At 25.9% G+C, this 15,906-nt stretch overlaps 1 protein-coding gene across 1 annotated transcript; it reads left to right on the top strand.

Moving 5' to 3' along the window:
- The first annotated feature begins 11,296 nt into the window (after window positions 1–11,296).
- On the top strand, window positions 11,297–13,591 carry LOC106766921 (transcription factor PRE5). Its single transcript, XM_014651715.2, has 2 exons — window positions 11,297–12,060; window positions 13,163–13,591. The coding sequence occupies exons 1-2, from the start codon at window positions 11,938–11,940 to the stop codon at window positions 13,313–13,315; spliced, it is 276 nt and encodes a 91-aa protein (XP_014507201.1). The 5' UTR covers window positions 11,297–11,937; the 3' UTR covers window positions 13,316–13,591.
- Window positions 13,592–15,906: the final 2,315 nt, after the last annotated feature.

Genomic DNA, 15,906 nt, shown 5'->3' with positions numbered 1-15,906 from the left:
TTTTTTTTCTTAAGTAATTAATATTTTAAGATATGTTTTTAGGAATTAATGAAATCAGCCTAAACTGTACACACTTGGATTTGAGCAGCAGTTTCACAAACACATTTCATATATTATTTGATTAATTAATGTAGCAAAACCATATGGGGTCATAAATATAATATTTATTGATTTTCTTGATTAATTATATTTTGGTCCTCAAATATTAATGTATTTGGTTTTTCTTTTGTTTAGTATTTGTTTTTTTAATTATTTTTTGTTATTTCGTATTAGTTATTTGTTTAATATGTACCTATTTTTTTTAAGTCTATAATATGTAAATAATTTGTTTTTAGACTCAATCCAATATTTTTGAAAGAAACTAATTCCTAATAAACAAAATACATTACCAAAACAAAAAAAATAGATATAATAAGAAGACTGAAGCAAAATTACAAGGAAAAGAGCAAAAGATAAGTTTTTTATATGAAAAAAAAATCTTGTACACCTTCTTCGATTTTTCGATAAAAAGAAATATGATATATTCGAATGAACTATTGTAAAATTTATTGAGAAACCTTACACAAAACTAAAAAGTAAAATAATTTATTTCATAAATAACTTAATTTATAAAAAATCATCTCATTTAGTTTTTTTTTTTCTTTTTTCTTATTCTATAAAATTTGATTGAAAAGGTATAGAAGTAAGGCTATAGAAGTAATAAGACATAATAAATTCTTAAATAGTGATTTGCAGAAGAATCCACAGAGATATTAGTGATAGATGGTGGTCCAATTTTACTTTAATCATAGTTTCCTGAAAAAGATATGTGGGGAGGACTCTATATGTATGTTCAGCAAAAAAGAAAATAAGACCAAAACTTATAAGGTGGAAAGTCATTTTCTTAGCACTTTCTTTTGGGAACAAACTTTCTACATAATATCAACCAATTTTTTTCATTCTTATTATAACTATATCATCTTTTAAATATATACTATATTTACCTTCATATTCAGTCAAGCTTTTTCCTCTAAATGTTCTAACATTCAAAACAACACAATATTCATGTTCTAGCAAAACCACCTAAGAAATCAAAATTTAATTCTATGCTATTTTTCTTTTCATTTTCTTTCTCTGCCCTACTTGTTTTTGTCCATAACACTTTAATCATAACTTTTCTTAATTTTTTTTTAGTTTATAAATTCATATATTAGTTTATCAATATCATTACTTGACAAATTAATATTTTTATGAAATTTTTTTCTTACCTACTTGTTTATATAGATTATTTCACTTATAAGATTTTAAAAATAACCTTTCCTAATCGGATATTTTCAAGAATTCATCTTAACAAAACTTGCGTAACAAATTATAGCAGCAATGTGAACTTAAATTCATTTATGTAGAATAAACTTTCTAGTTGAAAATTAAAAAAATATAAAGATTTTAATTAGCTTTATATTCTAAATCTCCTTTTCGTTTCCATTTATAATATTAATATAATGTCGTTACCGTATTAAAAATATTATTTGTTTAATATTCAAAATTTTGTCATAATTTTATTCTTAAAAAATATCTCTAAAATTTAAAAGATAAAATATATTTAAATTATTCTTAACTTTAACTTTCAATCTTAAATGATGTGAGATTAACATATCATAACTATCGTTTTACTAACTTATATTATTATTACTATTATCATATATTTTATATTATATATATATATAAATAAATAGAAGGTATATTTGAAGTTGTTTGAGAAATAAAAAGAATAATAAGAAATGATGAGGTCGAGATTTGTGCAGTGATTGTGGATGACCCAGGGAAAGGAAGCATGAAACGAAAAGCATCGAATCGACGATGTACCTACCTCATTACACTTTGTTCCCTAAGATGTAGGGCACATCAATATTTTTAAAAAAAAAAAAAATAGAAGAAAACTAATAAATAAAATTTAGTATACTCTCTAGTTTTATTTAGTAGCAACTAGTACCTTCGTCTCTATATATAATCATTTTTTAATTGCATACTTTTAAAACTTATTTTTAAGTTATTTCTTGCATTAATTATTTTGACTAAAAATGACTTAAATTTAAGATTTAATTATCCTTTTAATAAGAATATTTTAAAACTTGATACAATTAATTCATCTTTTATTGTCTTCATCTTTTTATAAAATATTAGTGTCCTATTAAAATCTAGTTTCTGTTATCACAAATATTCATATTTACAATGTATAAAAGTAACGAATATATTGAAAAATTGAAATTATTTTCAATAAAAACCAGTACTTTTTAATATGTGTGAAATTTTGTAAGCCGTAGTTATCTTAAAATGAAGGTAATAAATTATTTTTGGTTCCAGTATGATTTAATTTTAACCGTAATGTCTTATTAGTTCTAATTTTCAGATTAAAAAAATACTTCTATAGGCAATTAGTCGTGGTATGAGTTGTATATACAAAGAAAACTTCTTTAAAAGCGATCTCTTATATCATTATGCGATTAAATATCTAAAAATAGATTATTCAAATAATTATACTTTAATTAATTGGTGGTGTAGCTCCAAAACTTTACCCTAGATTTAATTTCCAATTTAAAAACTTGAAGTATGCTTTTTAGAATCACATGGAATGAGGGAAAAAGTGAAATATATTATTATTTGGGAAGATTACTGATTAGTCATATCAAAGAAATATGGTTTTTCTTACCCGACACAATGCGATTTGAAAATAAATGTTACTTTAATTAGGTTGTTAGATTTGGTATTGAACCAGGCTATCAATCACACTTTTAACTTTGTTGATTTGTTAAAAAGTTAATAACTAAATTTAGCACCTTATCCATGGCTAGGACTTAGGTTAATTTGATTAATTTCCCCCAATTTAAAAATCATATTAGATTTCATCTTTTAATCCTGAAATTGAATAAGGGTTTTTCAGCAATCCTATATGCATGGTAGAACAAGCAATGCGTATCAACATATTTAAAGTGATACATTCAAATACTTTGATATATATATTTTTCGTTATATTGTTAAAGTTATTTGTCTTGTTTTAATGCATGTGTCTTTTGTTAGACAATTACATTAGTTAATATATAATAAATATAATCAGTTAAATTTTTTATCTCAAATTTATATTTATAATTTTCTTGACTTTGAATTACCAGTAATCATGCTTTGGATTAAGTTAATTAATGTGGATGTTAATTTAGTAATTACTTAGCTGTTTGGCCGGTTATGTAATGACAATATAATTTATCATTTGAATATAACCATATAGTATAATAAATATATATAAAATATAATATAATATGTAAAGTTTTATTTTAAATGGAAAGTTTCTACGATATTAAATTAATCACATGCCCTAAAAATTTGACATATGCTGTGACACTTTTCAACATATTAAATGTGTGGAGAGGATATTTTGGGCGTGCTATTTTAATTATGATGAAACAATATAAAGTATTGGTTGTGATAAAAGACATTGCAAAATATTTGTATAAGCAATTATAAAGAAGATAAATCAATTAGTAAATGAATCCAATATTATAGAATTTATTATTAATATGTGTTATGCAAGACCAATAAAGAAGATGACTCGACTTGGTGAAAGATTGAATGGACTATATTTCTTAAATTTTCTTCATTTTTGATATTTTCTTTTCTTTTTTTCTTTAATTGTTCTTCCATTCTAATATCTTCTCTTATGAATTGGTGAATGTTATCTTTATATAGTATTATTTATGTTGTTCTTTCAACTACTTGTTTCAATTTGTTATATTCTTAGAAGCAAACTTTCACATTTACATAATTCACTTGGATAATGTTTGTTAAAAATTTTGGGAGGTACAACAAATGGATGAACATAGTGAAGGGGTTTATACGAAGGTTCTTTTATGTTTCAAATATAAATATATAAATATATATATATATATATATATATATATATATATATATATATATATATATATATATATATATATATATATATATTATATGAGACTCTTTTGATTGAAATTTGACTCACATAACCATTTTCTATATATAGTAAACATTGTTCTATTATACTTGATAACTATTTTGAATAAACATGTATGGTCCAATTATATTTGAATATTTCAAGAAAGCTATATTTTATAAATAAATAAAAAAGACTTTATTAAAAAATAGTTTTAAAATTGTTCTTTTACTACCCAATATTTCATATTTAGAATAAAACACCCGCAAACTAACACTAAACACGTTTAGAATAGCATACATGGTAATAAAAAAAGAAGAAGCATACAAACCTAATTGACACAAGAGTTAACAGTTTGAGTTATTTAACTAGGTGGTCAAAAGTTCGACTTTTAATAATGTCACTTTAATCTATAAAAAGATTATGTTACGAGAAAAATTTCCACATTAGGTATGTTCAAGGTATCCAATGAAATTAGTTAAATTTTTTATGATAATTAAACCGTAATGTAATATCACATTAAAAAAAAAAAGACTTGATTAACAAGAAAAGGCATAACACCCAGTTGAAAATATACATAATTTCCTTTTCAAGGATAGCATAAAGTTGATTTTCATTTGAAAATGACACCCCTTAATCTTCTCGATCATGGAAATTTGGTAACTGAATTTTTTTTCTATGGATAAACGGAAACTGCATAAAGCAACCTAGCTACTTATAGATTCATTGCTTACAATTAATATTTTATTATCCACAAGTCTTCGTCAAAAAAGATGAACTTTTTTAAAATTTAATAATAACTACTTTAAGCTTAGGGGGAAAAAAATTATAACGACTTTAGATTTCATTGTTGAAAGATCACAAAGTTTTGGGTCAACGATGATATTAATTTTTATGGCTTTGAAGGGTAACTTTTTATTATAGTTCCATGAAATCCGTTGTACCCTTTAGACCTACCAACCAAAAGTTTGGATATATATATATATATATATATATATATATATATATATATATATATATATATATATATATATATATATATATATATATATTTGTGTGTGAATTAGGTATTCAAATCATGATTAATTATGCCCAAAAAGATGCAGTAATTTTGGGACAAAGGAAGTTTGACCCATCTCTTATGGAAATGTCAAAAAGAAAAGAAAATAAATTGGAGCTTTGGATAGAATTTATAAATAATTCAATGTAATTCATTAATTAATTTTTATTATCCCTTTTTTTTTTAAGTCGTGGAAACATGGAAAACATTTTACTTACCTAAAGACAAATAAGGGTATTAACAGTGGAACAAGTAAGATGGATTGGATTTTTTAATATTCAGTTTAGATATACTTTAGATTTAATGAAATGGATTCTATCTATAATTAAAATATAGTTGATTTAGTTAATATAGAACTATTTTAATTGGATTAATTAGATTTAGATTTTTTTCAATCTAGTTTAAATTAAATTAAAATTAGATTGAATCCACTTTTCTAATTATATTAAATTGTATGAGATCAATTTAATGTATTTGACTATTATATGGGTTGTTTGGACTTGGTTTGACTTTTCAACTAAGTCTGATTCAATTCTGCTTTAGGTTTTCGTTAATTTAGCTTAACCTTCTGCTAGAGTCGACAGGGCCAACTTATAATCGAAATGACTTAGCCTACCAAGGCAAACCTGACAACCTTTGGTTGGGGTCGACTTAGTTGACATTTTGGTATTGAGCGACTAGGTTGATCTTTGGTTGGGATCGACTCAAGCGTATCTTCAGTCAGGGACAACTCAAACTGGTCTTCAATTAGGATTGAATCAAACTGACCTTCAATCGAGACTGACTTGTAGTTAGGACTGGTTTGTGTTGATCTTCAGCCTAATCCTAACCCATCTTGACTCGACTTAGATGCACTTTATTTTGAATTTTTAAAATTCAAAAAATATCCAATTCAAATCTAATTAAATGGATTGGGATTAGGATTTTAAAAATCCAAAAAATATACAATTCAAATCCAATTATGTAGATTGGATTAAAATCCAAAAATTATAATTTAGGACAAATTCATTTAAATGAACTTAAAACAATATGAAGTTTGATTATTATAGATTGGATATGAAAATATGAATCTTTTGCCAACCCTTACTTTTTTTTTTCTCTCTTTGAATAAATCAATTCCCATGATGCTAATATACCACTTTTATATTATATTATGATTAAATAATTAGAATGAAAATATGTTGACTAATATTATAACAAACGAAATAAGGATTTTTATAAAATTTTGCATTTGATGGTATGGTTAGTAATTAAATGTTGTATCTAATGTATTTTGTGTGATTATCTTATTAGAGATGGAACTTTTGTCTGATGAAGTTGGGAAACATATGAACATCAAAACATGGTCTCATATATGTTATTTTATAAAATATTAACAAAGTTGATAATTATGACTTTTCTTGTCACTATTCATACAACAAAATCTATGGTGTAAAGTTTCAATTGACACATTTTGAATAGATATTAGAAATAAACAAATTAGAAGTAAAAGTGAAAATCAAGCATGATAGAAATATGAAAAAGATAAATGATCTTAAAATTTAGATAAAAAGCATGTCAAGAATAATTGTCTAAACCAAGTAAGTTGTTTCATTTGAGTATTAGAACATGATAAAAGCATTTAAAGTCTTAATTGATCATTTTGGTGTTACTATGACAAAAAATATCAAGTTGTTATTTTTGATGTTGTAAAGTTATAAATTGGTAAAAGTCTTTGATAGTTAGTACAAGGACATGTTAAGTTTAGATTAATTTGAATTGAATTTAGATTTGTTGTAAGTCGAGTTAGAATGTCTTTAAAATTAATTTAACTACAATATAATTGATTAGGAATGGTTATGACACGAAATAAACCATTTCAAATATTTCTTTATCAAAATTGTCACGTTAATCATTTAGATTAATAACATAATCGATTAGGTTAAATAAAAAAATAAAACTTGATTCTGCAATTAGATTAATCAATTAGGTTAATAACATAATCAATTAATTTCGTTAGAAAGAAATATCTGAGAATCATTAGAGAGATTAATATGATTTTTCAAGTTTCTATCAAGATTCAAAAAAAGATTGGATTTGTTCTATGGTTTTCTCGTTTGTCTTAGGATTGAGATATAAAATCTTCATATCATATTAGTTATATATATATATATATATATATATATATATATATATATATATGTGTGTGTGTGTGTGTGTGTTTTTCTTTCATTTCTTTCACTATGTAAGTGATAAGTTACGGTAATTGAAATGTATTTCAAGTTCTTGTATATTTACTGACTTTGTATTTTCCTTTTTAAAAAATCTAAATAAGCTTAAATAAATGGAAGAGGGTTTGAAAGAATTCGTTGGTAGCATTTTTCTTTAAAAACATTACCATCTTTTATGTTACATTGATTTAAAAAAAAGAAAGAAAAACATATAATAACCATGATGTAAAAACCGTAGTTAAATTTAATTGCACCACATCATAAAGCACTTCAAACCCCATATTCTCCCGTTCAATAAAGAAGAAGTAAAAATTACTATAATTAGGTTTGCAAAATGATGAAAAGCCCTTAAGCGTGGCATTAATCAACTAATCACACTTTTGATTGGGTTTGAACTTGATGAAAAGGAGATTTCCCTTGATATTAAAGTAACCTAATCACGGAACTACGCATGCATTAATTACCAACATAAAAGGTAGGTTAATTATATTATTTTCCCCTTTTTACTTTATGAACTTTGATTCTTTTTTTTTTTATTTTTCTCATGATGAATTCCAACAGAATTCTAACTTCCAACTTCTTGTCGGGTTGAGAGATAAGTCTACACATTGTCATGTCATGCATTGGCTCCTTTTTGACCGCAAAAGGTGAAAAGTGATGATGTGAAATATTTTACTTGGACAGACCTAAAAGGGAATATGCTCTCTTAAATAACGTTTGTTTGGTATGAAAACACAGTTTGGTATCCAACAATCATGGTCCACCTCTTACTCCCTTCGATAAAGTCAATAGTGACACTACCTTTTCTCTTTATAACATAGAAAATTGCATGTGAAATCAACAATCACTCAACTTTCACTATTTCTTTTAGTCATGAATAAATACAGTTGAAAGTCTTACGTCGACTAGAGATAAAATCAATTTATAATATATAAATGAAGTACAGATCTCGTCTTACAAGTTGATTTTGTAAAATTGAGTTAAATTTTTAAAACTTACTCTAATATAGTATCAGAACCATAATTATAATTTTATACGAAATTTTATTTTATTTTAGTTTATACGAAATTTCTTGTTAAATAACATAATCAAGATCTAAATTTATTAAGTTAAACATATTTATGGTGATGGTAAGTAGAATAATCAAGATGTTGATTGAATGGTAAGTTAGGTATATGTTTGTATGTAAAATTCATAAAGAAATAAGAATATGATTCATGATCATTTAGTCATGCGTATACAATATAATTTTAATGTCAATAAATTAGTCATGTTTGAAGCTTCAATCATAATATAATAGGGATGCTACAAAACATCCAGTCATTTGTTTTTAGCTCTATAAAATTATTCAATTTAATATATAATATTGGTAGATGAAACCCCACAAATTGATAGAACAATAAAATTTCTATTTACCTAAATGTCGAAGAATATGCACTTGAATAAATGTCTCATAATCCAATTAAGGTTGCGTGGATGGATAAATGAAATATTATGAGATAGAATGCTCTATGCTCTGGTTAGCGTGTTTAGTCAAGATATTTAGGAAATTTCTAATCTAAATTAGAACTTAATATGATAATTTATTTAATATCCTTATTAGATGTACCAAACTATTTATTTTTTAGTCATTATTGAATCGCTCAAAAATCTCTAATTATGTAAATTTCATATATGAATGAGTAAGTTGAAAATTTATCAAATATAATTTAATTTTAAATATTTTTATCTGAAGAATTAGCTGAAGAATATAAAGAGAAGGTTAATATATATAATCCCTTTTTGTAGTATCATATTGACCAAAATAAAGAAAAACCTACATAAGAATTCATGTATTTTGAGAAATAATTAACAAATATTTAATATAAGTAAGTTTAAAAATTTCAATCGCATCGTAAATAAATAATTTCATTTATATTTTAAAACTTTCATAAACGTATAATATACAATATAAACTAAGTGACAGATTACATGTCGAAATAATTAACTCAATTTGAACAGGAACATGAAGTGTTAATAAATCTATAATTAACAATTTATCATCTAAACCTAGCTATACATATATATATACAATTTGTTATTGTAAATGGGTCTATATTTTGATCATAATTTTTGCTATACAATGATTAAGGATTTCACTGAGTTTGGACTCAACATCAAACACCTTATGATTGCAAAAGCATCTATGCTCCATGACTGCGTCATATCAAATTTCATGTCTCACATGCATAATCCCAAATCTTATCATGATTAAAAAAAATAATAATAATTCAAAGAGCACATAAATTCATTATTTCTAAAAAAAGAAAAATATTTTTAATTACTCATTTGATCTCATAGTTACAAAGCTTTTTTTCTTACATTCTTATCATATGAAACATTGTTGTATCTTAATTGTCAATTTTTTTACTTCCTTAATTACGGTTTAACACAGTGATACATACCGTTTGAGATAAACATGGATTGAATGAATAGTATCATTTTAGAGTAAGAAATTATAACAATAGAACCAAAATGTGATATTCTAAAATATAGAGAGAGACAAAAAGAGAAAATAAATTTAATGATTAAACAAGTTACCTTGGTTAATTAATTTAATTAGTCAAACAAAATTAATCATATTCTAAACACACAGTTATGTAAGGCGACTTGGACGTAGGTTGATTAATAATTTAATATAGTAGGTAGGAAACATTAGTTATGGCCATTTTATTCTCTATGGCCCTCACTTTGGATATGGGAGTTGAAGATAGGAAGTGAAGTTAATTGAGTTTGATTAAGTAGGGATAAAAATCAAGAAAAACCTAAATAAGCATTCATGTATTTTGAAAAGTATTTAACATTTATTTAATATAATTAAGTTTAAAATTTTTAACATGAAACATAAATAAATGATTTCATTTCTGTATTTTTAAACTTTCATAAACGTATAATATAATATAAATTAAGTAACATGTTGAAATAATGATGATATATTATTATAATCGCGCCATCTTCTTTGTTTTTGAATAAGAAAAAATAAAAATAAAATAAAAGAAAGAGTTAAAGAAAGAAATGAAGAAAAAGATTATTTATATATATATATAGAGAAATTAAATTTAATGATTAAAAAAGTTAAATCCTATGAGGGTAGGAAATGAAGTTAACTGAGTTTGATTAAATGGGGATAAAAGGACTTAATTACTGACCTAAAGTATATATAATACAACTAAGTCCAAATTGCCTGTTGATGGCAAAACATTTATAATAACTAAGTGGAAGGACAATTAGAATTATATGTATGAAAGATTTGAATTTTTATTCGATGTGGGAGTTATAATTGAAGTGTTAATGTAATGTTGTTGTAAGTTTTGGAGTAAGAAGGAAGGTTGTTCTGGTATTGGTACACAACAGAGACAGGAGGATTAACAAAGGAAGAGGTCCCCTCGAGTGTGCGAGAGGGGTCTCAATATGTGTAGCTGCACGTGGTGGTGCTTGATAAAAGTGTGAAATTCCCAATCTCTGCTTGATTTGGGAAACCTCTTTTCCTTCATTATATAGGTACTGCCTCTCATGACACATGCCACGTGGCATGTCTCGTGAGCCATGGAAATGACATGTGATCACTTTCATGCCCTCACTCTCAATGTCTTGGCCCTAGCTACCTTCCCCTCACGTAGTTCACTTCTGTATTCTGTCCTTTGAATCACAATATAAATTTCTAAATCTTTACTAATCACTTTTACTTAAACTTAGTTAGCCAAAGATTAAGATTGTGATTAAGGAGATTGGGTCGGTTTGAGATCCAAGCCAGGAAATTAATGCAGTTTGTTTTTTGTTTGACCAATTCTTGCATGCCATGTGGGAAAGTGTTTGGATTTGACTGAGAAGCCTGAAACATTGGAGCGATGAGTGTTGAAGATGGTAGAGGTTTAAGGGTACAATTACTTTGAAGTATGTGATTAGCAAGAGGGTATCCCTTAATTACAAGAGGATCAGTTTCCTATGATCACATGGTCCTGCTTATAGAGACATGTACATTATGGCCCACTTTGTTAGCTTAAAAACAAACACACTCTTCTTAACCCACTTGAACCTCAACCCCAATAGGGAACACACACAGAAGAAGAAACCTAATCTTTCTTTCTCTCTCTCTCTTTCTCTTTTCTCTTACTCTTCATTTTAATTAAACACAAACACCATGTTTTTGACACTGCCTTCCCAATGCAATTGTTTTCTTCTCATCCAACATCACTGTCTATCTATGTTATTGTACTCTCTCTTTCTCTCTCTCTCTCTCTCTCTTTCTTTATTTCTTTCTCCATCTTTCACTCTTTCTTTCTCTGTGGTCCTTTGATTTTCCTTCTCTTTATATCCCTCTTATCACTTTCTCCATTTCTGCATACCTAGCCTTGCATCCCAACACTACTATATCATAGCCTTTCTCCCCTTCTCCATATTATATACCTTGTCTTTTATTTGTTACCCTCCATACCATACCAAACCAAAACCATTTTCAATCTTTTTCTCTATTCCCTCTCCCACCTTCTTCTTCATCATCTTCTTTACTTTCTTTCTTCACTTCTAGCTACTTTCAATACTAATAAACTCAACTGAAAGCTACATACCAGCAAGTCCTCATAATTAAGTACTAGACAATTATATTTCACCAATTAAGCTCTATCTACTTATATTATATTATATATACATATATATATATAGAGAGAGAGAGAGAGAAAAAAAACATGTCTAGCAGAAGGTCAAGGCAACAATCTGCATCAACAAGGATCTCAGATGACCAAATCATCGACCTTGTTTCAAAGTTGCGTCAACTTGTTCCTGAGATTCGTGATAGACGCTCTGATAAGGTATTTCAGAATCCTCCCTTTCTCTTTATATCTCTCTAGGTGTCTATCAGAATTAAAACATGTGTCCACTTTGTATAATATATGTGATTATCTTCGACTTATTTAAATATAAGCAAATATTGCACTGAAAATATAAAAATTTACTAACTGTATGATACTATTCATCAAGATATTAACAATATTATCATTTAAGAGCTTTCGCTTTCGTGAACATTGTTTAGGCCTTATATAAGTAAATAGTTTCAACAATGCTTCTCATGTACGTATAAAGTACTGTTTTTACACTGAAGAGAGAGGTAAAAAAGATAAAAAAGATGTCGTAAAAAGTGCTAACTAACTAAATAAATAAATAATATAACTATATTATACATAGTTTCACGTGGCCTGAAGCAGCTATGTATCTGCATATATATATATATATATATATATAGATGATGAAGCCACTAGAAGAGAAGATCGAGGCACTGGAATGATATTTTCCCATGTTTTGTTTGTTGCTATGTGACATGTTCTGGACTTTCGATGGCATATNATATATATATATATATATATATATATATATATATATATATATATTATATGTATAATGATAATTTTAATTGGTCAAAGAATACAGTCAGATATTGACCATATATTAAGGGAAAAGTTAGCAACAGCTCCAAATCTTATGCAGATCCCTATAATCGTCAAAGGGTTCACATTGACTCGATCGTACAAATATATGTATAGTTTTGAAAATATATAACAGTTAAAGATTAATAACAGTAACACAGAACCCAAGAAAGAAAGAGACTTCAAAAAGAAAAAAGGTCTGTGCAGTGTAACAATCATGTGGTTAATTTGGACCAATTCGTGAAACGAAAGTTCCTGTATGGTCTCTGAATAGGATTGCATCGTACATAAAGATACATATCATTCACACAACAGAAAAAAGAAAAAAAAAATTACATAATATATATATATATGTTCAAACTTATGGTTAAGATAATGATAATAGTTGTAATATGTTAAGTGATTTTTTGTGCAGTATGAATGAGTGAATGAGTCTTTTATCTGTTTGTATATATATAGAGAGAAAAGAAAGTGACTTATGGTTTTGCAGGTATCAGCATCTAAGGTCCTACAAGAGACCTGTAACTACATCAGAAGCTTACACAGAGAAGTGGATGACTTGAGTGAAAGACTGTCTCAGTTGTTGGCCACAATTGATGCTGATAGTCCTGAAGCTGCTATAATTAGGAGCCTAATTAACTAGTAATAATCATAATTAATAAGCAAGTCATCATCTAATTTTCCTATATTCAAGGAGATATCATCATATATAAGAGTGTTTTAGTTTCTTCTTCTTAGGTGCCATAGAGTGCAGTTTGAGTTGCCTCCTTCCTTAGTATATGGCAGGATTGGTGCACTTGTAATTTAAAGGTTTTGTAATAATCAAAATTAAGGACTCTGTATTATGGCTATAGTGCTATATATTAATATATGCATGCCACATTTATAGATGGCCAAACTGTATTATTTCTTAGATTTATTTGATTTTTTTTTTTATTTATATGTAAGAACTTGGATTATATTATAGAATCTAATGACGTCGTGTGATATTTATCTGTCTCACATAATCTAGACAGTGAAATGAGGTTGTTATTATTATTATTAGTAGTGCTATTAGAGTTTTTAGTTTGTTATTGGATATTTTAATTAACAGTTAGAGCTCCAGACTAAAATTTTCTTTAAGAGTTGAAAAGAGAAAAAAAGAAGTTATTAAGATGTGAGAAACTATTTTCTTTTAATAATTCTTAATGTGCCATTTCATAAAATAATGAGTTATTTAATAAAATTACTCAACACACACAATCAAGATTTTTCTTTTACTTTAATGTGAATCAAGAAATATCATAACTATAATATATACTTTTAAAGTAATTGCCATAAAAATTAATAAACTTTAACAAACCCAAAAGATAGATTTTTTCCTTTTGATTTATTCATCTAAGTAAATTCTAAATTTAATTCAACATTTATTGTATATATCACACAATATATAGGTTTTGTCCTTTCTTAAACTTATAAAGTAAAATTTACATTTATTATTGTAAATAATTCTTATTTTAAGTTGATGTGTGATCTCTAATTACTAGGTTATTAGAGTTATACTTTGATGACTTATTATGATATATAGGGTATGTTGAAAATATTTCAAAATTAATGGAGGATATATATATAAAAGATGAAGGTTATGCATAGATATGTGATTAGTTTGAAGTTTGTCGGCAAAGTTGAGTTCAAGTTTGTACAATATGACAATATTAAAAACAAGTTCAGACTACATGAAAGTGATTTGATCTAAATGTTGGATAGTTGGCTATATAATAGAAAGAGATAGCTGAATTTTGTATTCAGAAAGTGACAACAAGCCAAGACACAAACCCAAAAGTGTCTTGGTTTTATGAGTTAAAGGTTAAAAAATTAGGAAACAAGTGGTTATTCAAGGAAGCGTGCTCAAGTTTACTTTTGTCTATAATTAACATGCTTTTTGATAGTATTATACAAATCATAGTTTAGTACAAAAGTTTATCTGTGTTAATTAATTGTTAATTTTCTTTAATTAGACATCTTGAGTACCACACTAAGTTTTGTTTAATGTCTACACTTATCAACTTGTCTCTTTCTCTTTCTTCTAAATCTAACCTTATAACATTATTATGTCCTTTTGTTAATTAAGGATATTTGCACTTTTTGTCGTTCCTTCTTCTTGATCAAACTCTTTAGGAAGTAGTATGGGTAACAGTGGAAGAGTCAATTTGCTTTTGATTTAACTCATTTTCAATGATATTTGTTTTAAAAAAATTGAAAAATTAATTACCGTTTATTTCTTAAAGTTAATGATTTTTTAAGAAGCATGCATTGATTAGTAAAGTATAATGGTGAATCTTTAAGAATGTGAAACAAAATAAATATCATGATGGTGAAATGTTTGAGTTGATACCTACTTTCTTATACATTTAATTTTTGACAAAAATACCCTGAATTTAGTTTTATGTTTTAAGTTTAATTAATTAAAATTTTCCTTTCACATAGATACATAAAGTTAATTAATAGAAGGTAAGTATGGAGATAATTTTTATGATGTAAATTCATTTCATTAAAATGAATTAAAATTTCAAATTTATTTTAATAAAATTGGTTCAATTGTTAGATTTAAAATTTAATCTATTATTATTAAAAAGTAAACATTAAATTTGTATCAATCTTACAAAATTTAGTTTGTAAGCTAAGCTTTCCATCTAATTATATATTTTAAATTGACTTTATTATTAATAGATATAAAACTTTCAATATATTTATTATACGTTAAAGATATATATAATTTCTTAAATGTCAAACTAAATATTAATAAATAATTTAATAAAATTCAATATCGGATCAAACAACAGACTCAACACATATCGAACTTTGTTATAATAAACTTTTAATTCATGATTTTGATATTCTACAAAAATTAATTTATAAAATAAAAATTATATTATATATTTTAAATTGATTTAATCACCATGAAGCTTTTAGCATGTATATTACAATTTTTACATTAATTAAAAAAAAATCGATTCACACTATATAAATAAATATATAAAGAAAGACAAACATTTCATTCTAAACTGAATTTCTATTAATAATTTAAAATTTAAAAAACGATATCTCAATTGCTATTTTGATGTGAGAAATATATTTTCATTGATAAGGTTAAAAAGTGATGCCACCAATCAATCGAACTTGAAAGATTTTCCCCAATGTGTGGATTATGCAGCATGACTTTATATGTAAGCAAATTTGGAAAAAAACATCACT

This window comes from Vigna radiata, chromosome 1 (genome assembly GCF_000741045.1).
Source record: "Vigna radiata var. radiata cultivar VC1973A chromosome 1, Vradiata_ver6, whole genome shotgun sequence".
Lineage (NCBI taxonomy): Eukaryota > Viridiplantae > Streptophyta > Magnoliopsida > Fabales > Fabaceae > Vigna > Vigna radiata.
The sequence above is the reverse complement of the archived record's forward strand: the minus strand, read 5'-3'. Positions and strand labels throughout refer to the sequence as shown.